Source organism: Saimiri boliviensis, chromosome 14 (assembly GCF_048565385.1).
Source record: "Saimiri boliviensis isolate mSaiBol1 chromosome 14, mSaiBol1.pri, whole genome shotgun sequence".
Taxonomy (NCBI): Eukaryota; Metazoa; Chordata; class Mammalia; order Primates; family Cebidae; genus Saimiri; species Saimiri boliviensis.
Window position 1 is genome coordinate 1981238 of NC_133462.1, and position 25678 is coordinate 2006915.

A 25678-nucleotide genomic window follows, 5' to 3' on the forward strand; every position below is an offset into this window, starting at 1 on the left:
TATTTGGCTTTATATTGTCCTAAAACTCCTATTTGAGAAAGTTAAAAAATAAAAGTTTTCCTTAAGGAAAATTCGTTAGATTTGCATTACTGAGGAATGGCGTACAAATTTGTATATGAAGATACTTATCTAGCAGCACTGAATATATGCACATGAGCTCTAAATACTGAAGAACTAGATTCTTAATTGCAAAACCACTACTGCTTTTCCACCAACCTAATAAGATAGCAGGCACTCAAATATTTGTTGAAACAACAGCTGAATAAGCATTTATTGGGAGATTTCTGTGTATTAAGCTTTGTGCTGGGCCTTGAGATCATAATAGTGAAAAAGACAGATTTCCATCCAATCTGCCCAAATAACCCAAACTATTACAGATTTATTGTAGACCAGTGATTCTCAAGCTTTTTGAGAGTTTACACTCTTGAAAATGAGGACCCCAAAGAATGTTTGCTTATGTAGCTTTTATCTATCAATATGTACAGTTTTAGATATTTTAAAAACTAGAAATAAAGTCAGAGGACTTCAATATCTATGTTAGTCCAGTTTCACACTGCTGATAAAGACATACCCAAGGCTGGGAAGAAAAAGAGGTTTGATGGACTTAATGTTCCACATGGCTGGGGAGGCCTCACAATCATGGCAGAAGGCAAGGAGGAACAAGTCAAGTCTTACATGGATGACGGCAGGCAAAGAGAGCTTGTGCAGGGAAACTCCTGTTTTCAAAACCATCAGATCTCATGAGACTTATTCACCAACATGATAACAGCATGGGAAAGACCCACCCCCATGATTCAGCTATCTCCCACCAAGATCCTCCCTTAACAAGTGGGAATTATGGGAGCCATAAGATGAGACTTGAATGGGGACACAGAGCCAAACCACATTCCTTCCCTGGCCCCTCCCAAATCTCATGTCTTTACATTTCAAAACCAATCGTGCCATACCAACAGTCCCCCAAAGTCTTAACTCGTATCAGCATTAACTCAGAAGTCCACAGTCCAAAGTCTCATCTGAGACAAGGTAAGTCCCTTCTGCCTATGATCCTATAAAATCAAAAGCAAATTAGTTACTTCCTAGATACAATGGGGGGTACAGGTATTGGGTCAATACAGCCATTCCAAATGAGAGGAATTGGCTGAAACAAAGGGGTTACAGACCCTATGCAAACCCAGAATCCAGCTGGCCAATCAAATCTTAAAGCTCCAAAATGATCTCCTTTGAGTCCATGTTTCATATCCAGGTTATGCCGATGCAAGAGGTGGGTTCCCATGGTCTTGGGCACCTCTACCTTTATGGCTTTGCCAGGGTACAGACTCCCTCCCAGCTGCTATCATGGGCTGGTGTGTCTACAGCTTTTCCAAGTGCACATTGCAAGCTGTAGGTGGATCTACCCTTCCGGGGTCTAGAGGATAGTGGCCCTCTTCTCATAACTCCACTAGGGAGTGCCCCAGTAAGGACTGCCCCAGTAGGGACTCTGTGTGGGGGTTCCGACCCCACATTTCCCATCTGCACTGCCCTAACAGAGGTTCTCTATAAGAGCCTCACCCCTGCAGCAAACTTCTGATTGAACATCCAGGCATTTTCATGCATCCTCTGAAATCTAGGTAGAGGTTCCCAAACCTCAGTTCTTGATCTGTGCACCTACAGGCTCAATACCACATAGAAGCTGCCAAGGCTTGGGGCTCCTGCCCTCTGAAGCCATGACCCAAGCTCTACCTTGGCCCTTTTAGTCATGGTTGGAGCAGCTGGGACACAGGACACCAAGTCCCTAGGCTGCACACAGCATAGGGACCCTGGGCCCAGCCCACAGAACCATTTGTTTCTTCCTATGCCTCCAGGCCTGTGATGGGAGGAGCTGCTGTGAAGACCTCTGATATTCCCTGGAGGCATTTTACCCATTGTCTTGGGGAATAAAATTTGGCTTCTCATTACTTCAGCACATTTCTTCAGCAGGTTTGAATTTCTCCTCAGAAAATGGAATTTTCTTTTCTATCTTATTGTCAGGCTGCAATTTTTTTGAACTTTTATACTCTGCTTCCCTTATAAAACTGAATGCCTTTAACAGCACCCACGTCACTTCTTGAATGCTTGCTGCTTAGAAATTTCTTTTGCTAGGTACCCTAAACCATCTTTCTCAAGTTTAAAGTTCTACAAATCTCTAGGGCAGGGGCAAAATTCTGCCAGTCTCTTTGCTAAAACATATCAGGAGTCATCTTTGCTCCAGTTCCCAACACGTTCCTCATCTCTATCTGAGACCACCTCAGCCTAGACCTTATTGGTCATATCATTTACCAGCATTTTTGTCAAAGCCATTCAACAAATCTCTAGGAAGTTCCAAACTTTCCCACATTTTCCTGTCTTCTTCTGATCCCTCCAAACTGTTCCAACCTCTGCCCGTTACCTAGTTCCAAAGTCGCTTCTACATTTTTGGGTATCTCTCCAGCAGCGCCCCACTCTACTGGTACGAATTTACTGTATTAGTCAATTTTCATGCTGCTGATAAAGACATACCCAAGACTGGGAAGAAAAAAAGGTTTAATGGACTTACAGTTCCACATGGCAGGGGAGGCCTCATAATCATGGCAGAAGGCAAGGAGGAACAAGTTAAGTCTTACCTGGATGGTGGCAGGCAAAGAGAGAGCTTATGTAGAGAAACTACTGTTTTCAAAACCATCAGATCTTGTGATGAGAACTGCACAGGAAAGACCTGCCCCCATGATTCAACTGTCTCCCACCTGGTCCCTCCTGTAACGCATGGGAATTGTGGGAGCCACAAGATGAGATTTGGATGGGGACATAGAGTGAAACCACATCAGTACCCCACTTTTAGCAATGTATAGATTGTCCAAATAGAAAACCAATAAGGATACAGTAGATTTGAACAATACTGTAGGCCAAGTGGACCTCACACATATACAGATCATTCTATCTAACTGCAGAAAAATACACATTCTTTTCAAGCATACAAGGAACATTCTCCAGGACAAATCATATATTAGGCCACAAAACAAGCCTTAACAAATTTAAGAAGATTGATATCTGTGTCAGGTATCTTTTCTGACTATAATAGTATTAAACTAGAAATCAATAATGAGGAAAATTGGGAAACAACGCATATGTGGAAATTAAACAACACACTCACTCCTGAACAACCAGTAGGTCAAAAAAAAAAAAAAATCAAAAGGGAAATAAAAAATATCTTGAGACAATGGAAATGCCACATGCCAGAACTTCAGTGTAGAGAAAGCAATTCTGAAAGTGAAGTTTATAGTGTTAAATACTATATTAAGGAAAACAAAGATCCCAAAAAACCTAACTTTACACCTCAAGAAACTAGAAAAAGATGAACAAATTAAGCCCAAAGTCTGGAGAAAGAAGGAAAGATAAAGATCAGAGCAGGAATAAATGAAATAGAGATTAGAAAAGATCAATGAAACTACAATCATAATAGTGAAATCTGTTTTGTTTTTTTTTTTAAGAGATAAAATTGACAAGCCATTAGTTAGGCTAAGAAAAAAGAAGACTCAAAATTGTAAATTGAAGAGGAGATATTATTACAACTGATACCACAGAAATACAAAGGATCATAAAATACTACTACTATGAACAAGTATGCACCAACAAATTGGACAACCTAGAAGTGAACACATTATTAGATACATACAACCTATCAATCAAGACTGAATCATGAAGAAATAGAAGTCCTGAGCAGATCAGTAAACAGTAGGGACATTGAACCTGTAATCAAAAACTTCCCAACAAAGAAAAGCCTGGTACCTGACTGCTTCACTGGTGAATTCTACTAAATATTTAAGAAAGAATTAACATTCAGCCATCTCAAACTCTTCCACAAAATTAAAGAGGAGGGAAAACTTTTAAACTCATTTTATGAGGTCAGCATTACCCTGCTGCCACAGCCAGGCAAAGACACTACAAAAACAGAAAATTACAGGCCAATGTCCCTGATGAACACACATGTAAAAATTCTTTACAAAATAACTAGCAAACTAAATTCAACAGCACATTGAAAGAACCATATGCTATGATTAAGTGACATTAATCACTGGGATGTAAGCATGGTTCAACATACACAAATAAGTAAATGTGACATACCACATTAACAAAATGAAGCATGGAAATCATGTGATCATTTCAATTGATGCAGAAAAAACATCTGACAAAATTCAACATCCTTTCATGATAAAAACTCAACAAACTATGTATAGAAGGAATGTGCCTCAAAATATTATAGGTCATATATGACAAGCCCACATCTAACATCACTGTCAGTGGTGGAAAACAGAAAGGTTTTCCATGAAGATCAGGAGCAAGATACGGAAAAACAAAAGGCATACAAATTGGAACAGAAGTGAAATTGCCTCTGCTGATGATGTGGTCTTATATATAGAAAACCCCAAAGATGCCACGAAAAAAACTGTTAAACTAATAAAGTAATTCAGTAAAGTTGCAGTAAAAACCAATATTGTTTCCAGGTGCTACCAATAAACTATCCAAAAAAGAAATAAAGAAAACAGTTCCGTTTACAATACTATCACATTATTTAGGAATAAATTTAACCAGAAAGATGAAAGACCTGTTCACTGAAAACTGTAAGACTGATGAAAGAAGTTGAAGACACAAATAGAAAGATATATTTTGTTCATGGATTGGAAAATATTGTTAAAAATCTCCATACTACCCAAACTGATCTGTAGATTCAATGCAATTTCCATCAAAAATTCCAATGTCATTTTTCACAGAAATAGAAAAATACTCCTAAAACTCATATGAAACCACAGAATACCCCAAATAGCCAAAGAAACTTTCAGTGAAAAGAACAAAGCTGGAGGCATCACACTACCTGATTTTAAAATTGAGTGTAAAGCACAGTAATAAAAACAGCATGTTACTGGCATAAAACCAGAAATCTATCCATAATTTATAGTCAGTTGATATTTGACAAAAGTGTCAAGAACATACAATGGGGAAAGGACTTTTTTTTTAATAAGTGGGTTGGGAAAACTAGATATCCATATATTAAGAAATGAAATTAGACACCCCATATTAAAAAATCAACTCTTAAATGGATTAAAGACTTAAACATAAGACCTGAAACTGTAAAATTACTGGGACAAAACATATCGGAAAAACGTTGACGTAGGTCTGAGCAATCAGTTTTGGATAAGACTTTAAAAGCACAGGCAGAAAAAGCAAAAAGAGACAAAAATAATTGAATCAAACTAAAAAGCTTCAGCTGTTGGCAAAGATATGGAGAAAGGGAACCTGTGTACATTGTTGGTTGGAACATAATACAGTCATTATGAAAATTCATTTAAAAAAATTAAAACTGCCATATGACCCAGCAGTCTCACTCTGGCTACATATCCAAAGAAAATCAATGTACACTTCCATGTTCATTGCAGCATTATTCACATTACCCAAGTTATGGAATCAACCTAATTGTCCATGGATTGATGAATGGATAAAAAAAACGTAATCTGTACACTGGCCTTTAAAATGAAGGAAATGCTGTCATTTATGCCAATATGGATAAACCTGGAGGACAATATGGTAAGTGAAATCAGCCAGACACAGAAAGATAAACACTGCATGATCTTATTTATATGTGGAATCTAAAAAAGTTGAACTCATACAAGTAGAGAGTTGAATGGTGGCTGTCATGGGCTAGAGATGATGAGCTGATGCTGGCCAAAGGATGCAGAATTTCGGTTAGATGGGATTAAAAAGTTCTGGTGATCTGTTGTACAGCTTGGTGACTGTAGTTAATATATACTTGAAAAATGCTAACCGAGTGAATCTTAAATGTTCTTCACACACAAAAATAGTATGTGAGGTGATAGATATGTTAATTAGCTTGATATCCTTTCACAGTGTATATGTACATTGAAGCACCATGTTGTACACCATAAATATATATAATTTTTACTTATCAATTGCATCTTTAAAAAATTAAATCATTTAAAATGTGCATTTTATTAAATAATAGTAGTAAGCCTATTACAAGTTAATGGAAGCAACATTTTAATGAAAAATTAACAATTTTCAAAACCAAAGGTTATTGAGAAGAGGGGCATTGTTTTACATCTTTGTAAATCTCTTTAGCATTTAACTTAATAGAAAACAGCTGGATTCTCATCTGCTTCAGCCTTCAATTTGTCATGATATCACAGGTCATATAACCTCAGGCAAACTCCACTCTGTACTTCGGAAAGAAGTGAAAACTGTTGTAGTTCACAGAAGATAATACTTTTGATTGAGATGGTGCTATGATGCTATGCGTTTGTGAGTTCACAATTTAACCTTCTAAAATAAACTTACTATGATAGGCATATTTAAGATATCCATATGGATCAAAACTTGAACAGGAAAATGCAAGGATATGTGAAATTGAAAACATAAACCTTCTGAACTAGTTATCTTGAAGAAGGCAGAGGAAATTAAGAAGCTGACTGCTCTTGGGTAATGAGGTCCGGAAGCACCCCATGCATATTGAGGTCTCTGAGGCTCATTTGTGGCAAACAGGCCCTGGATTGGGAATTGCCTGACATAAAAGGAACCTGGAAACAACAACAACAACAAACAGTGATGGTTACCCAGGTTTTTTACATTATGCGTGGTGGGAAGGGGTGAGAAAACAGAACCATGCAGAGAGGACCCAGCCTAAGCTTTAATCTTGCTCAGTGACTAATATACTCCCTTTTTCACATGGCATAGAATCCTCTGTTGACAATACAAGATTGTCTCTGGACTGTATTTCTCATGGGTGAGGTAGAGACGGTCAAAAAGACATGGAGGAAAGAAAAGTTCAGAGAGGAGGTGGAAAAGATAACCCATGGGAAAAACACTTAGAAACTCAACATGAAAAGCACTGCGTTAGAGTTGGGAAAGCTTACAGTGAACAAGACAACAAAACCAGCAATCAGACATGAATTCAGTCCTTTCAAAACACAATTTAAATCAAATAGTGTTAGGGTGACTTTAAGGTTTTTGAAGCGATAAAGAATAGTATCTATAAAATGTTCATCCATTTGAGAAAGATGGACATAAAAAATGTACCAACTAGAAGTCATAGAATAGAAAACATAGTTACTGTATTTAAAACATCTAGGGAAATGCTATTACCAGATGCAGTTAAAAAGAGGAGTTACTAAAAGCACCGAAAACAATATGAATATGAAAAATATAAAGATTGAGACAAATGGAGGATGAATTAAGAAGGGTCATTATACTTTATAGGTTGAAAAGAGTAGAAGCGGAATGGCAGAAAAGTTACATTTAAGGACACAATGGCCAAGAATTCTCCAGAATGGAAGACAGACATTCATCGGTCACATAAATCCTAAGCAAGATAAGCAAAAATCTATATATAACATCTAAATAGATGTTATTAGGAAGGAGCGTTATGTTGATGCAGACCTCCTCATCAGGAATGTTAGAAGACAATGGAATAATATCTTCAAATAAGAAGGGAAGATAAAGGTTACTTAAGAATTCCATTTTTGGTACAAATAGACTACTTTATACACTTACTGAAAGACACATTTAAGGATTTATTGCAGTGAGAAAAAGTAAACCTAGAGGGACAAGAAGTGAGATTCAAGAAACAAGAATGAGTGAATAAATTATAAAAATACCAGTAAATATAATTAATCATTGACTATAAAAATAGTTTTCTTTTGGTTTGTTTAAAAAAGAAATAATTAAAATTCTAGATAATATTAATGAAGATGGGAATGGGAAATTGAGTGAACTGGTAATGTGTGCCAGCATGTTTGCTTTAGTACTTTATAGTCTGTTAAATATGCTTGTGTACAAATTAGGAACTTAAAGATAGACAGTGAAGTAATAAATATAATTGAAACCTCCCAAATAAGCAGAAGGAAAAGAGGAGACTAAAGAAAACTGGATCAATTCAGTAGAATGCAGGAAAGGAAAAAATAAATGACAAAAAGCATATTAAAGAAATACATCAATAATGTAAAATGTAAACAGATTAACTTCCCTGTGCTTCTCAACAGAGGGTAATAGCCTTGTTTGTACCTAAAAACATAGCCTTGAAATATATGTAAAGCAAAAACTATTAATAATAAGGAGTGGTGGATAAAACCATGAGAATATTGGGAGATTTTATTATATCTAGAACAGATAGGCAGACAAAAAAATTACCAAGAATACTAAAAATATGAATACAGTTAACAAGTTGATGCTATGAACATAAATAGAAATTGATACCTAACAATTACAGAATACTCAGTCTTTTCTAATATATTGAACAATTAAAATTAACCATATCTTAAGATCACCAAGGATGCTTTGACACATGTGAAATAGCATATGGACCATGGTTTATGAGTATAATACAGTTAACTTAGAAATCTATATTCAAAAGATAGTTTTTTTCCTCCAAGATCTTTGACCCCTACACATTTCTTCATGTCCCAAAGAAGAAATCTAGTGGAAACAATGAAATACAGAACTGAACAAGAAAGAACTATAAAAAGAACAGAAATTAATTAAAAAGAAGGAAGAATGTGGTCAACAAAATCAAGTCATTTTAAGAAGACAAAACTGTCAAAATCTTTAGCAAAACTGATGGAGAAACCATAGATAGATTAATAATATTAGTAATAGAAAAAGGGACATAATTCCCAATGGGGAGGAGATTATAAACTATCGTAGAGAATATAAGAAATGAGATAACAATCCAAAGCATTCTATAAGGCTATATCTTCGTAGCAAAACCAGACGAAGATAGTGTAATAAAAAAAGTGTAAGTCAGTATTACCCAGCTGCATGTGTGTATGAATGAGATCCTTATAATCACGATCAAGCAGGGTTTAGGAATACCGTTTTCAACATAAGAAAATCTGCTTTAGTCACCATATCGTCAGATTATGTTAAATGATAAAATATAATCTTCCCAATCGATGCAGAGAAGTCATTCTATAAAATTATTTATGATAAATTTTGTAAAAACTAGAACTTAAGGAAATTTCCTTAATCTCCAATAAAGAGGGTGTACAAAACAAGCCTGCAATTAATGTTTTTACTTTATAGTAAAGATAAGAGTATCCCCTTTCAAATATAGGACAACACTTGTTTCATCACCAAGAAGACCTGGCCAATTCATTATGTTAAGGAAATGGGGTATGATTGTCAGTGAAAGTAAAAATGAAAGCATGAAAAATTAAGATGTTAATATTTTTAAAATACAGGAAATTTTTATAGACAAATAAAACTACAGGAAAAAAAAAAAGGTCAAGTTTACTGGATCCAAAGCCAGCATATAAAAAGCAATAGCAGGCTGGGTATGGCTCATGCATATAATCTCAGCATTTTGGGAGGCCAAGGTGGACGGATCAGGAGGTCAGGAATTAAGAGACCAGCCTGGCCAACATGGTGAAACCCCGTCTCCACTAAAAATACAAAAATTAGCCGGGCATGGTGGTGCGTGTCTGTAATCCCAGCCACTCAGGAAGCTGAGGCAGGAGAATTGCTTGAACCCGGGAAGTGGAAGTTGCAGTAAGCTTAGATCGTGCCATTGCATTCTAGCCTAAGTAACAGAGCCTGACTCTGTCTTAAAAAAAAAAAAAAAAAAGGCAAATAAAGCAATAGCAGATACTCTTCTCAAAAATTCATAACCAAACTCAAATTGTGAGAAAATATCAAACTGAGGAGCATTCTACAAAATACTCAGAAGCTGTCACAGCTTTGGGGAGCCTATGGAGACAGAATCACTAAATGTAATGCTGAGTCCAGAATAAGATCCTGGAACAGAAGGAAGATAGTAATGGAAAAAGGGGGGACATCAAAAAAAGTTTGTAGTTTGTTTTGTGCTAATATTAATCTCTTCTTTTTGACAAAATACCAAGGTTATATAAGGTATTAACATCAGGGAAAATGGGGTGGGGAAGTTTTGTACTATCTTTGCAACTTTTTGTAATTCTGAAACTATTAACCAGTTATACAATTAATAGGGAAAAAAAGGACCTCCTAATATAGGGAAAATAATTTACAACGTATTGTTGATGGCCATAGGAGATACAAATAAATGCTAGTATAGACACATGGTCAAAGATGAGAGGTCTTGATATGTTTTCAGTTTTCTCTAAATTGCTGGGTGGATTTAATAAAATGTCAGTCAGAATCTCAATAGGATAGTTCATCAAACGTTAAAAGCTGCTTCTAAAAATTATTTGAAAGATGGTGGGCTAAGAGTCAGATACTTTTGAAAGACAAGGTAGGGCCAGACACTTTTGGAAAACAAGGTAGGACAGTTATTCTTTCAGATACCAAGATACTGTAAAGCTGTAATAATATGGTGCCTTAATGCACAAGATACAGATATGGTTCAGGGCACCAGCAAGAGAGTTTAAGCACAGACCCACTCATACACAGAAACATGATACAAAGTCATGGGAAAATTAGATCCCTAACATAGAACATAGGCAAAAACAGCTGTAAAGAAAACTAAAATGTACAACTATTTGAATATATTTATGACCTCTGTGTGGGGAAGAATTTCTTAAATTAGACATAAAAATGTGAAATTTTACAGCACCTATAAGACAAAAGATAATGTTGGCTGTTGTGATTTTGTTAATGGTACAGATTTTGGACTTTAAGTGCAGTTGAGGTGGGGAGCAGAAGATCATTCAAGCTGGAACATGACATCTTTTTTACCTTGAAAAATTCCCCTTTATACTACGTGGAGAATACTGGAGCGAGGGTTTGGAATGCTTCCAAGGGTTTTTGCAGGAAGATGATGTTGCTTAGGACTACCATGGAAAGGGAAATCAGGGGTCAAATTTGGGATTTGTGTTAGATATAGGGATCAGCAAGACCTGCTGATAAATTGGATGTTGGTGGTAAGGGGAACAAGAACAATTGTGAGGGTTTTTTTTTTTTTTTTTGGCTTCAGCAACTGGTACTGTTTACAGAAATGAGGAAAGGGGAAATTAATATTTGTTTTAAATGCTTTGAGTTGCTTGATAGACATCCAAGGGGGGTAGTCAGTTTCCAAGCAAAAGATTGCACTTTTGTGGACAGTCCTGTGGCAGAGGATTGGAATTTGGGAGCCATGGGCATGTAGGTGGCATTTAAATCATGTGACTGGGTGAGGAGGGAAGGGTTGCTACCTAGGGAATGGACATTGATGGAGAAGACTAATGACTAAGTTCTGAAGTAAGACCCTCCAGTCTGTAGATGGTGAGCAGAGCAGAAGCCATTTATGACTGAGAAGAGACCACTGCCGTGGGGGGAACCAGGGCTATGTAATTGTCACCAAAAGTAAGAGAAGATAGCGTGGGATTTTGTTTTTGTTTGCTTGCTTTAATGAGGATATTGAATGTTACTGAGCAGTCAGGTGAGATTAAAAGCAAGTTTCTTGGCCACATAAGGAATCGCTGAAATTGTTGAGCAATTTCAGTGGGTTTGGAAGGGATGGAAGCCTGTGGGGCATGCATGTTAATAGGAGAGAATGTACGGTAAGACCGTTGAGTCAGTGACAGTAGACCACTCTATCATCAAGAGGCATTTTCAGGGCCAGGAGGTGCTGAGCAAGGGGGGGAGTAGATGCAGGAGCTCTGAAAGCATGTAGTGTCTGGTGGAAATGAATGATCCAGGATCCAGAGAGAAACTGATATTGCAGATAGAGGCCTTTGAGGAGAGAGGGGGATGATGGAGTCCTTAAAACATGTTAAAATCACCTATACAACCTTAACCACACATTAGGATCCCTGGGGACCTGAAAAACAAAGATCCTCTGGTGGACACTGGGAATCTGCATTGTTTAACAGCTCTCCAGGTGAGCCTGATGAGTAGCCAGATTTGAATATCTCTAACTTAAATAAGGCTGCTATCACTTTTGCCTTCGGTCTTTCTGCCAGAGAACTTGTTTTGAAGATGTGTTTTCATAAGCACAGTGTTTTCATTCGTATATTACGTTTATGTGGCACTGCGGGGCAAAAAGAGACTCTTGATGGTCTGGGGAGTCTAAAACACATAAAGCAGATTCTCAGTATAGCAAGCAACCACTGATAACTCCTTGAATATAATTAGCAAGTTTAATTTGAGGTATTAAAGTCTGTGTGCTCCTTGGGTAAACACCTTTTGGTAATGAACCATGTCTTACAGATTTTTTTCCTTTAAAATTAAAATCATACAGCATTTTTGTTAGCCACTTAAAATTGTGCTGTGTAAATTTGGTAGAATACAGTTTAATTCTTTTCCATGGAGCACATTTTTGGCGATAAAAATGATGCCCTGTGAATATCCTTGTATAGAATCTTCTGTATGTCTCTGTATTTTCTTTGTTTTTTTAGTTCTTTGAGAGTGGAGTAGTTGGACCAAAGAGTACATTAGTGAACTTTTAGTAATTCATTGATTTTACTGCCAGAGAAGAAATACCTATTTCTGCCAAGGAAATTCACAATGTGGATGGCAGAAGGGAAAAATCCGTCTTCCAACCCACATTCCTTGTCCCTAGAGGTAACCCATTAACAATTTCTTGCATATCTTTCGGTAAGTTTTACCTTTATTTACGTTTATCCTTCAAAAACAAATAAATGAGAAAACACTTACCAGTTGGTTTCTACAAACTTCAGTAACTTGTATATTTCACTAAGTCTATTGAGAGTTCAGTCCTTAATAATCCCATACAAGGCTACCTCATTATTTTTATCTCTCATTTTCTTGCTGTTTTACTAAATGGCATGCAGTGGGCTCACACCGTGGAAGGTCTGTACTGACGGCTGGTGGGAAACAACTCAGTAGTGTGTGACTGCCCGCTCCCATAAACCGCACGTGCCCGGTGTTTCAGGTTTGCATTTCTTTATGCAAGTAGTCAGGTCGCGATGTTTCTTTCGCAGGTCGGCCAGCCGTTTGCATTTTTTTTTTTGCGAATTGCCAGTTTTTCTCCCCTTTGCCCATTTTTCTGGCTTGGTTTGGTCTTTATCTCGTTGGTTTCCAAGAGCTCTTCATTTATTAAGGACATTAGCTCAGTGTCCCAGGCGGAAAAGTCTTGTCTTCCCCGTAGGTCTTTAGAAGTTAATGTATGTGTGTTTTGCGGGCAGGATTTTCATTTTCTTCATTTAGACAAATGTGTACATTTGTCCCTTTATTCCTCAGCGGTTTTACATATGAGCATCTTAGTGGGCTTTCCTCCGTTTCGACTCCCATGTCTTTGTTTGGGGGCTGCACCCCCACCACCCAGCTCACCCCCTCGCCCCCCCTTTCCAGACCTGGCCTTGGGATCCCTCACGGCCACTCCCTGACGTCAACCCCCAGCCTTCGCGCCAAGCTGTTGCTGTGGCAACCGCAGCCTGATTGGCACGTCACGGGGTCGTGGTGAGGGGCCCGGAGAGGGGGCCTGGAAAGGGCGGCGAGGCCGCTGATTGGCCGGCACGGAAGCCCCGCCTCTGCAGAGGAGCCCTGACTAGGAGGCGCCGAGCTGCCCCTCGGTGCAGACGCCCGGGAGCCGCAGGAGGAGAGGTTTGGGAGGCCAGGCGCGGGAGATGTCCACCCTGGGCTGGTGGCGCCGCCGGGCGCCGGGCGCCGTGTGGGTGCGCTAGGTGGCCTTTCGCGCCCGAGGCTGCGCTGCCTTGAGGTGAGGTGAGTGCGCCTTCAGCCGCTCCACGCGCCTCTTGCCCGCCGGACCTTGGTGTCGCGATGGCGCTGGGCCAGAGCGGCTGTTTTGCGGCAAGACCCCCGCGGCAAGCCGGCGATCTTCGTGGCCAGGCAGGCTGGCGGGCGCGGCACGTGGCTGCGCGCTTCCCGCGCCGAGAGCGGGCACCGCGGCGGCCGGGCAGTCTATACTGTTGTTTCGGGGCAGGGGTGGGCGCAGGTAGGGGCGAGTGCGGCCTGGGCTGCCACAGCGGTGCCGCCATCTTGCGGGCTGGGGTCCGAGGGGCTGCTACGGGGTCTCCGCGGCCACCGCAGCAACCCTGGGGCATTGGGGCGGACAGCGGGGGCTCTGTCACGGCGAGTCCGGCAGGGCAGACACCAGTACCGTGCCTGTTGCCGCGCCAGAGTGCGGCTCTTAAAAGCCTTGGGCTTCCCGGGCTGGGTCTGGGGCCGCGAGGATGCCCCCTGGTGCGCACTGCCGTCCGGCTGGCCGTGCCGGCATGCCCAGCTGCCCTCTGGGGGCGGGACTTGTTTGCCGCAGTGGTGGTGGGAGGGGCGAAGGCCCCCAAGGGGCGGGGTAGAGGGCTGGCCTGCCTGCAGGACATTTTCTTTCTCCGCCCTCTCGGACGCGCTGGGGTTTGCTGTGCAGGCGCTGCCCTGGTTGGTTGGTGGCAGTTAGGGCGGGGCAAGGCTGCTGTGACTGTGGGTGGCATTGGATGTAATGGTCTGTTCAAGCCCCACCCACTGGGTGCCATCTTTTAGGAGGGTGGCTGAGATTTGCCGAGCAGGTGGTGGTCTGGTTGATTGGCAGCAAGTGGGGCGGGGCAAGGCTGAAGTGAACATAGCGTTACATGTAAGGTTCCTTAGGCCCCGCCCACCTGGGCTCCATGTTTGATGTGGGCTGCTGAGGTTTACTGCGCAGGCTCTGCCCTGGTTGGTTGGTAGTGGATCGGGCGGGGCAAGACTGAAGTGACTGCGTAGCATTAGATGTAACCGTCCGCTCAGGCCCCGCCCACCCGGGCGCCATGTTTGATGGGGGCTGCTGAGGTTTACTGCGCAGGCTCTGCCCTGGTTGGTTGGTAGTGGATGGGGCGGGGCAAGGCTGAAGTGACTGCGTAGCATCAGATGTGATCATCTGCTCAGGCCCCGCCCACCCGGGCGCCATGTTTGATGGGGGCAGCTGAGGTTTACTGCGCAGGCTCTGCCCTGGTTGGTTGGCAGTGGTTGGGGCGGGGCAAGGCTGAAGTGACTGCGTAGCATTAGATGTGACCATCTGCTCAGGCCCCGCCCACCCGGGTGCCATGTTTGATGGGGGCTGCTAAGGTTTACTGCGCAGGCTCTGCCCTGGTTGGTTGGTGGCGGATGGGGTGGGGCAAGGTTGAAGTGACTGCGTAGCATTAGCTGTAACTGTATGCTCAGGCCCCGCCCACCTGGGAAGCCATGTTTGATGGGGGCTGCTGAGGTTTACTGCGCAGGCTCTGCCCTGGTTGGTTAATAGTGGATGGGGAGGGGCAAGGCTGAAGTGACTGCGTAGCATTAGCTGTAACTGTATGCTCAGGCCCCGCCCACCTGGGAAGCCATGTTTGATGGGGGTTGCTGAGGTCTGCTGCGCAGGCTCTGCTCTGGTTGGGTGGTGGCAGATGGGGTGGGGCAAGGTTGACCAAACGGGTTTGCATTGGATGTAACGTTCCGCTCAGGCCCCGCCCACCCGGGCGCCATGTTTGATGGGGGCTGCTGAGGTTTTCTGCGCAGGGTCTGCCCTGGTTGGTTGGTGGCAGATGGGGTGGGGCAAGGCTGACCGGACTGGTTTGCATTGGATGTAATGTTCTACTCAGGCCCAGCCCACCCGGGGGGGGCGGTGCCATGTTTGATGGGGGCTGCCCTGGTTGGTTGGTAGAAGATGAGGCGGGGCAAGGCTGAAGTGACTGGGTGGCATTGGATAAGGCGGTCTGTTCAATCCCCACCCACCTGGGCGCCATCTTTAATGGTGGAGGTTGAGATTTGTTACGCAGGCGCTGTGCTGGGTGGTTGGGTGGGGCAAAGCCAAAGTGGTTGCGGTTGGAATAGGACGTGACTGTGGGCTCGAGGCCCGCCCACCTGAGCGCCATCTTTGTAGGGGTGGCTGAGGTTTGCTGCCCAGGCGCTGCTTGGGTTGGTTGGTGGCAGATAGGGCGGAGCAAAGCCGAAGTGGCGGCAGGTGGCATTGACTTGACTGTCTGCTCAAGCCCCGCCCACTGGGCCGCCATAATTGATGGGGGCGGCTGCGGTTTGCCGCATAGGTATGGGGTTGTCCGCAGGGAGTGGCGGGCTGCGGCTGCCGCGCCGGCCGTGTCCACAGTCATGGAAAGCTGTGGAGTGCCGCGCTCCTCTCACTGTCTGTGCTGGTCGCGGGGCTGTTTAGTGAATGGGACTGGCTAGGTCCCCGCATCTGGTGGAGCAGGAGGAGTTGCTAAAGTATGCCGTAGTGTCCGCAGAGCCATTTGTCCTCAAGGACACGGCGATGTGTTGTTAGCGCGCCCGCTGTGTTTCTGGCTCACCCCTTCTTCCCCTGTTGTCTGACCAAGACTTTGTTCACCTCAGATGTATCTAGCTGTATCTTGTGTCTAGGGTGGCTTGGCGGGGAAGCTGCAAGGCAGGTTGCGCAGGGGCCCTGCTCGCGGAGTTGAAGGCTGGGGCCACGTGCCGTCCTTCGGGACTCACCCAGCTGAGGGGACCCCCTACCTCCCTGGTACTGTCTGTACTTGCCACAGAGGGGCGCCTGAGGTCGATTGCGTAGGCGCCGTCTTGAGTGACACCTGTGTGGGCCCCAGGGGCGGACATGAGGAAGGGCTGTCTCAGTTGCTGGGGGCCGCCTAGCCTGGTCCACCCTGGCGCAGTCTTTGGCCACAGTGGGGCACGTGGGGACTGTTACACAGGCGCTGTTTTGGAGGGCTGCTGGGTCGGCTGTAGGGTTGGGTGCAGAGGACTGAGTGACTGTCAGGGGCTGCATTGCCCCGCCCACCCTGTGGTGTCGTCTTTGTTGGCCATTAGGTGGCAGCCAAGGTGTACTGTGCAGGCACTGTCCTGAATGATAGATAGCTGGACTGAGTGCAGGAGCGGGCCTGAGGGAGGGGCTGCCTTGGCTTGAATGACTGATGGAGGCCATAGCATGTGGGTCTTGTCTGATGGAGCAGCAAGGCTTCAATGCTGCAGGTGCGCAGTGCAGGCGCCACGTTGAATGACAGCTGCCCTGGCTGTACGAGTGGACATGAGCCCCGCCCATCGTAGCACCACTTGTGTTGCCAAAGGTGGGGCGGCAGAGGCGTACTGCGCAGGCGCCATCTTGAGTGACAGCAGGGCTGTTGGGAGGGGGCGGAGGGGATTTCATGGTAGGCGGGGCCGTAGAGCCACGTTCATTCATTCTGTGCCATCTTCACTGGCTCAGCGGTGGGGCCTGTGCGGGAGACTTCCTGACTGACCGCTGGCTGTACTGGCTTGCCTGCTGAGCCCTGCCCCGCCTTCTTGGGCAGCGTGCCTTCAAGGCTGGTGGCACTGTGCTTCCTCCAGGGGGCGCCAGAGCCATGCCTTGGGAAGCGGGCGGGTTCAGCTACGCAGCCTTGGGGCATCGAGCAGAGAAGTGTGATCCAAGGCCAACCGTAAACGTTTTAAGAGATTCGGGCAAGGATTTTAATTGAGAAAATAAGAGAAGTGGGTGGTGATTCAGAAGCTCTAGGGGTGAAGGACTTTCACTCAAAATTATACAGCTTGAGGTAGAAAATTTTAGGGCTGCGGGTGGTCCTGGGAGGGGCAGTGCCTGGGAACAAATAGGCTGCACTGAGCAGATCGGGGTGTATTTGAAGGGGCTGCCCCATGTGTAGGGTGAGACCATGGGAGAAACTGTTCATGCGCAGAGCCGCTAGAGGGCTGCACAGCTTCGAAAGCTGAGTTTGTTTGGGTGGGGCCCTCCCGGGGCCCTCCCAGTACTAGCTCTCCTACAGGGGTTCTTTAGAGATGCAGTAAGTCACTGCGCCCAACTCTTGAATAGTTTTTAATAAGCTCTTTAACCTCACCAAAATATGCTCACGTGACTCCTGGAACATAAACCAGTCCCATAATCATGAAGCTCCTTCTCTGTGGGACCTCTAATTGATTAAACACATACTGTGAGGTACAGTGGGACTTGAACTTTGTCCTGTTAGTCCACTGAGAGCATGTCGATAAACCCTTAAAATATTTGACATGATTATCACTAATAATACTGATAGGATTGTGGTTCTAACATAGGAATGGCTGGGGCCATAAATGGAATTCTTTAATTGATTCCTTAATGGGGCCCTAGAGAAGGTTTTAAGACACCCCAGAAATTGGCTTGAATGCCTCTGACATAGCCTTGTTGGAGAAAGTCTATGAGTACATCCCAGGCTGTGAGGTGGCTTAAGGGAGCTATACCCATAGCCATTCATCTGAATAGGATACTCTTCAGGGTCTCATTTGACCTGTGCCATTATAGACAATAAATGTGGAACTGTTGTGGTATTGTTTCCAGCCTGAGGAACCTAGTAACTGCAAAATAAATTTGGCATCTCATATTTTCTTTTCCTCTACAGCTTTGTCTTCTTGATCTTCCATCCTTCCTGGAGACGGCTAGCAAGAGGAAAGGGGGACTAGGTCCAGACGCTAGGTGGCTGGGTCCAGGTGAGTTGAACTTCCTCCTTACAGTGCCACATCCATCTTTGGAGTGACCACCACACTTCTTACTCTGACACTTTCCTACTGCACACATGTTCCACATAGCCACCCCAACACCATTTGTACCTCCTGAGAACACCCAGACTCTTCTGGTGGATTGTGCATTCACTAGAAATTATTTTTGTCTTCACACCATCCATTTCAGTATCCTCTCTCTTTTCCTCATATTCAGCTACTCCTTCAGGCTTACTCTTTTTTCTCTTACCTGGTGATTAAAGAAGCATGAGAGATTCATTGACTCATCTGTGGATATTGATCAAGTGTACAATAGCCCCACTGGGGGAAAGGAAGTATTTTCACAGAGTTTTTAGTCTATTTGGGAATTAAAGCTGTGGAAAACATAATTGTTTGATTTATACCTTTGCAAGAAAACATCTGCTAGCAACAACCAACTTAATCTTAGAGAGGCCACATAGGGGCCTCCCTGAGATGGTCAAGAATGTTAAAACTGAGCCCTGAAGGAGTGTGAATGGTGTGGTGTGTGTCATGGAGACAGTAGTCTCAGCAGAGGGGATAGTGATGTTCTTTAGAGATGCAGAGAGAGGAGCTGAAAATCCAGTATTCCTAGAGCAAGGGAATCGTTGAGTGGCATCTGACTGAGATAGGAAAAAGGTAAGTTGGGCCTTCATCGTGAAAAGCCTTGTAATCCGTGATAAGTAACTGGGCTTGACCTGAAGTGCAGCGGGAAGCGCTTTTCACCATGGGAGTGTCATGATAATCAGATTTGTGGTTTTAAAACGATCATCTGGTTATAGGGTGCAGAAGGGAAGTGTGGATGCAGTGGGTGTGGGGAGACCACCTTGGGCCTGGGTGAGAGATGGCGGCTTGGCTTGTCACATCACAGAGAGTAGTGAAGTGGGTAGATTATTTGCAAGGTGCTGAGGAGGGAGACTCCACAAGACTCACTTTCTTTGTTAATGGCCTGCTGACTGATTCAGAGCAGATGCAGTAAGTCACATGACATGGGAAAGCAAACACATAGCCAGAGGTTGTTTGTTCATTTGTTAGTAAGCATTAATAGTGGGCCTGATAACAGGACAGTATCATGCCAAGCTTGGACTCTCCAAAAGTAGGTGACATAATCCCTGGCCTCAGTGTCTACTGAATGGAAACTCCCATCACAAGAAGAGTAAGGAAGTGTTTACCAAGATAGGTGGCTGTGGTGGTGGTGAAATACTGCTTGGGGAGAGGCAGAGAGCCCTTAGGATGAGTTCGTATATTCCTGGCCTCTGTGAATGCTCAAGATACCTGTTATAGTGCTTAACGCCGTGGAGACTTGGAAACCCCCTTTACCTGAGGGCTCATGGTAGATCCACATTTAACTAAGCTCAGGAGACTTTAAACCATACTGACACGTGACTTGAATTAGGATGTTCCTGTTCCCACAATTCTGGTTTATTAATTCAGTAGCAGGGATCTAAGTACTCAGCAGTGTGTTATGATCAGCAAATTCTCTCCCTGTAGGCAGACCTACATGGGAAACAACCATAATGAAAAGATTGCTTGGTGAGTATGGAATCAGAACCAAGAGGATGTGGGTGAGCTTTAATAGTACTGGTTTGTAACATAGCCTAGTACAGCCGTGTGGTCACAGTGAAACCCTTGCTTAGGATTACCAAGATACCAGGAGCCCCTTACCTAACAACCTTGCCCTCCCCAAACTCCATTCAAGTTAGGTCTGATGAGAGTTGTTCACTCTCCTGTAGCTGGTTGAATGGCCCATGCTTTGTGGCCTACTTTTTAGTACTCCCTCCTCTTAAAAAAATAAGATCAGCCAATTACTGTTGTTAGAATATAATTGTCAAATAACTCATACTGTTCTGGAAGACATTTTGTCTTTTTAAAGTAGCTTTATTTGCCTTGAACCATTTTATGCTGATCGTAAGACTGAACACTTAGATATTATTTCCTCTCTTTCTAAACTTTTGGGGAAATCTCTCAAGGATGGACAACAAGAAGGAGATTTTGCTGCAGTGTGGTAAGTGCTAAGCTTAATGTGATAGAAGTAAGCCCAGGATGTTGAGATTATCTGAGAGAAGCCAGCCAACAGACCGGAGGGTAGAGGTTGTGGCCTCTGAAATGGAGTTAGTGGTCATTTACTCCTTCCTCCCATGTAAAATTGTTCCCCTAGAGTTCCTGTGTCCATATGTACCTTATAGGCAATTGGACCAGACTAGTTACCTTAGAGCAGTAGTTCTGAAAGAACAGCTCCTAGAGTGGTTGTAGGAGTGCTGCTTTCCTGGGGAGCCACAGACCTCCTGAGTCATCCCACCTGGAAAGGTAGCTTCGTTTTTCACGAGCACCCTAGGCGACTCTTCTGCATGTCTGAGTTTGAGAACCACTGCTCTAGAAGGAATCAGGCTGTAGCATGCACTTTCAAACTGAGAATTTGGATGAAGGGAAGTTGAGTGTCAGGCATTTACACTGGGAGGTGAGGTAGGCCTGGGCTGGGACAGCATCTTACTCCATGTGCGTGCTGAAGTGGAGAATGTCGGTCTGCAGAGAGAGGCAGGAGAATGGAGCAAACAAGAAGAGAGACGAGACCACATACCACGCTGTCCCTGAGAGACGAAGAGACTAACCTCCTCGGTTCCTGACTTTAAAGTTCTCAATTCCAGCCCCCTTTTAATGAGGTAGGTAGAACAAGTTAGGGGGCTGAACCTAGGTGCACCATGGTGAGGTACCAAAGTAAGTAAATAGAAATGGGATTGAAGGAGACTTGATGGATTTTCTCCTGCATCAGATGGGATTTGGAAGCCTGAGGCCAGTTGGGCCACAGGATTTTTTCACACATGGTGTCAGATGCATTCTCATGCATGATGTGTTCTTTAATTAAGTTCTTCCCTGCTCAGCTGAACACTGACCCATCATTTCTCTGATTAATGCCAAAGATCCTCCCTGATTTATGGCAAGGATGCCTGATGAGTTTCCTCTTTGTTATGTATTAATTGTGAGATCCATGCTTTTATTATCTACTCATTTTAATGGAATAGAAGTGTCATAAAATATCCAAAGGTTGGCATCAGTACCACCATACAGACTCCAATGGCAATGCTGTCATGCAGCAGGCAGCACCAAGCTTATTCTTTATACATAGAGATTTCGTGCTTAGACATCTAGTGTAAACGACAGATCCTTTGGCGATCAGAGAATGCCAGACTTCTGGAAGCACCCCTCCTGCCCCGCTGCGTAGAGGGATTCTTTAGTAGTGTCCCCATCACTTGGCACCTCTCTCCCCTCCCCTTGAAGTTGGTGGCTTTCCTCAGTCCCCTGGCTCAGAGTCAGCAAGTCCCTGTGTGCCCCCACCTGCTTTTGGTTACTACTTAACACTGAGTTCTGCTCTGAAGAGAGAGAGCAGAGGGAGATACGGAAGCTTTAGTAATGAGGGGTGTGTGGGAGCCCTCCTTCAAGTCAGGAAGGAGATGGGTTTGCCCTGTGGCCAGAGTTCATTCTTCAGCCATATGACAGATAGACAGCTGTCAATGAAGTGACGGTTTGGGTGTGGAGATGCCCTTTTAGCCCGCTCAGAGGTACAGTCACCGGAAAGGGGAAGTACAGATGGTGACTACAGGGCACCCTGGGTGGAAGTGCTTAAGGGTCAGAGGGAGGTTGTATTATGAGGACCCCAGCAGGGAAAGGGGACGGTCTGATGTACTTTAACAAGCTGAGCAGGAAGGAAAAAAAAAAAAAAAAAAAAAAAAAAACACCCTGGGAAGGAGTAATTGAATTTACTTCATTTTTATATTCAGTTTTTTTCCGGATTGTGAAGTTAAAATAACATTTTAAACAGTTGGAAAAAGAACTAGAGACTTATTATTATTAATCATTTATTTTCATAGATTTTCCTTCTTAATAGTCTTAGTGTAAGTTTGAGTTTTCTTCCAGGTTAGTTTGTATGTTTAAGAAACTATTTTTTTACACATGTGAGATCATGCCACTTACTAAACCTTTCACACTCAAGCATTTCACATATACCCTCCATCTATAGCTTTGCTTCTGAAAACTGCATTATATTCCATTGTGTGGACATTCTCATTATTCTCTATGTACACACAAATGGGAATATTTTCAATAAGAACAAGGTATGTATAGATTTTAAGATTTAGTAATGGCAACAAACAATTAGTGGGTGTGACTTGCAGTTTTTATGGTAAATATTTTTGCAATGCCTGAATGTAGTGCTGTGTTTTATTTTTATAATCGGAAACTAAAGCTGTAACATTTTTTGACAACATGACTGAATGGTTATGTAACCTTTTGTTAAATACTTTGTTTTCATTCCTGTTTAATGAAAACTTAGGAGGGATGCTGATTTTTGGATGCAGTAACTTACTTAGAACAAAGTATGTTTGTCATTGGCCCTAGTGGCCTTAGCCTTCCAGAGATGTATAGTTGAAATAACCTCATTTCTTGGGAGAGGCTCCATGCCATCACTGGTTATATTGGTCTTTTCTAACATCCAAGGCTGACTCTAATTCTAGAAATGCATGCTTGAGTAACCAAACACTGAGTTGTTAGCTGTCCTGTCTTGGCGTTTTTGTTAAAGTTATCCTTTGCCTTTAGTTGTAAGAAAGTTTCTAGTCTGTATTTAAATAAGAAATCATTTACCAGTACTTTATTATCAGTTAAGTCCTGATGTATCTATAGACTTTCACGCAGTTGACTTCTGGACTTTGTTATGCCCCAGTGGTTTTGTCCTTGTGCTTATATCCTTGTGTTGGAAAAAATACTTTATTTTCATGTGTTTGAGTGATTTTACAGACAAACCACCTCCCACTCCCCATAGACCTTGTACAGGGTTGTCTTAATATTCTTATACATTTATTCTTCCAGAAGAACTGGATTATCAGTTTGTCAAAACTCCCCACCTCAAAATAAAACAGAGCTTTTTAAATGTGTTATACGTCTTTATGTATTTATTTCAGACTTATTTTGTGCCCTTCCATAAATTTATTTATTTATTTTGGTGATGCAGTCTAGTTCTTCACCCAGGCTGGAATGCAGGGGCATGATCTTAGCTCACTGCAACCTCCACCTCCCAGGGCCACCCCTACTACGTCAGCCTCCTGAGTAATTTGGATTACAGGTGTGTGCCACCACACCCAGCTAATTTTTATGTTCCTTCTGTAAATTTTTGAAATTTTGTTAGAAGTTGCAGATACTTTGTTAAACTTATTTACAGAGATTTATTTATTTTGCTATTAATGGAATTATTTCTCTCTGTATTTACTCATAAGGTTTTTTAATTCAAAATAATGCTTTCCCCATATTTATACTTTTCTTTTTCTTCAGTTGCATTAGCTAAGGACTTCCAGGGTCATGTTGAATTGTAGCCATGGTGTAGCTGTCCCTTCATTGTCCCCACTTCCAGAGGAACACTTTTAGTGTTTAGTAATATGCTTGTTTGCATTTATTTGAGATAAGTCTTTATTATGCTTAGATGTCTCCTGCTTTTATTCTTTGCTAAGAATTTATGAGGAAAGGTTGTTGAAGTTTGCAAATGTTTTTTAACTTGAAATACTGCTCATGGGCTCCCCTTCCCCTTTCATCTGTTGTATAATAGTTTACACTGATGGGACATCCTCCTTATATTCCTGGAATAGCCTTTCACGGTCATGGGCTATTACTTGGACTTTGTTAGATTGGGTTTATTAAATGTTTTTGCACCTATGTGCAAATAAAGTATATTGAACACTTAAAAAAATAGAGATGAAAGAGGTAACAGAGCCCTGTCCACGGGGCTTTGGAGTAGGGTATAAATACAGGTGCTTTGTTGTTCTGTTGGATTCACATATCTTCAAGCACAGCTCTGATTAATTGGCTGCCCTTTTTTTGATGGCCCATTTAGGCCACCCTTTGGCAGACTAACTCCTCAGCCTTAATAGTTCATTTGATAGCATCAGATGAGCCTTTAGACCTTTCTTCCTCTCAACTGTCTGCAAACACTTATCTTCTGTTTTCTTCAGTGGTAGGCGTGGCTGTTGCCATGGAGAAGCTGTCCTGGGGAAGTGGGGGCCAAATCGGTAGAGCAGTTATGCTTTTGATTGGCCAGACTTGCTGTCACAGAAGGAGGTTACCTGGGATCTGGTCTTCCCCAGCCAGGGTGAGATAAGTATGGGGCCCTGGCAGGTACAAATTCAGCATCTGGCCCCATTGCTAGTTGCCCTTTTGGCGGTAAGTAGAGGACAGTGTGAATCCAAGACTAAGGGTTGGGTCACTTGGCCAGGAAGGCATATGGCGCACCTTGTGTCAGGTACCCCTGCAGGAGAATGTTGGCCAGCACTTCTTGTTCCTGCCTTTGGTTCTGGATTGTTCTGATGTGACTTGTGTTAGGACTATAGTTACATAGCAATAATGTAACAACAGAACATGCTTTCCTCTCAGTGGCGCTCATCCCTTTCCACCAGTCCATGTGTAAAATGTGTCACCTGCCATTACTTTGTGCTCAAGGTTTTACCTTTTACAAACCAGAAATTAGCTGCACATAAAAGGGTTAAACTGTAGTGTGCAACTGACTTTTTTTTTTTTTTTTTGAGATGAAGTCTTGCTCTGTTGCCCAGGCTGGAGTGCAGTGGTGCGGTCTTGGCTCACTGCAACCTCCACCTCCCAGGTCCAAGCAATTTTCCCTCCTCAGCCTCCCAAGTAGCTGGGACTACAGGTGCCTGCCACCGCACCTGGCTAATTTTTGTATTTCTAGTAGAGATAGGGTTTCACCATGTTGGCCAGTCTGGTCTTGAACTCCTGACCTCAGATAATCCACCTGCCCTGGCCTCCCAAAGTGCTGGGATTATAGGCGTGAGCCACCATGCCCGGCCAAAGCTGACTTTTTAGCTGTTTTTCCTTATTAACATTTTATCTGCTTGGCTATATTTGTTCTTAAATGTTTCTTAATGGTTCAAAAGGAATAGGTGGTTTTTTTAGTATCTTTAAACAATGGCCAATGTGGCATACAAAAATGTGGTTCATGCCTGCACCAGCCAGTTCCTCTACAACCTCACTAACATCAGTTTTTATCTTTTTAACATTTGCCCATTCGACAGGTCAGAAAAGTGTTTATTGTAGTATTTTACATTTCTTTGATTTCTGATGTTAAATAACTGGCTTTTATTATCACTAATTTTATGAGCTCTGTGTATTAGTGTTGTTTATTTTCATATTGGGCTATTTTTCTTAATGTCAAAAGCTTTTTTCATTTCAAATATTAACTGTCATCTATGTTATAAAATACTTTCCCCCCTTCCTTTTTGGTTTGTTTTTATTTTAGTTGGTTTTTATAATGTAGAAAAGTTGGGCCCATCTTTAT

At 43.0% G+C, this 25678-nt stretch overlaps 1 protein-coding gene across 7 annotated transcripts in view; it reads left to right on the forward strand.

Annotated features, from left to right (window-relative positions):
• The first annotated feature begins 13466 nt into the window (after positions 1-13466).
• The window catches only part of LOC101041957 (paternally-expressed gene 3 protein), a 29385-nt gene continuing 17173 nt past the window's right edge, over positions 13467-25678 (forward strand). The window contains exons 1-4 of one of the 7 annotated variants that reach the window (XM_074385862.1): positions 13467-13630; positions 18234-18321; positions 19840-19881; positions 20319-20353. In XM_074385862.1, the coding sequence (XP_074241963.1) occupies positions 19866-19881; positions 20319-20353 (51 nt within the window). In that variant the 5' untranslated portion in view covers positions 13467-13630; positions 18234-18321; positions 19840-19865. The other 6 variants (XM_074385858.1, XM_039465719.2, XM_074385863.1 and 3 more) reach the window with 6 other exon arrangements.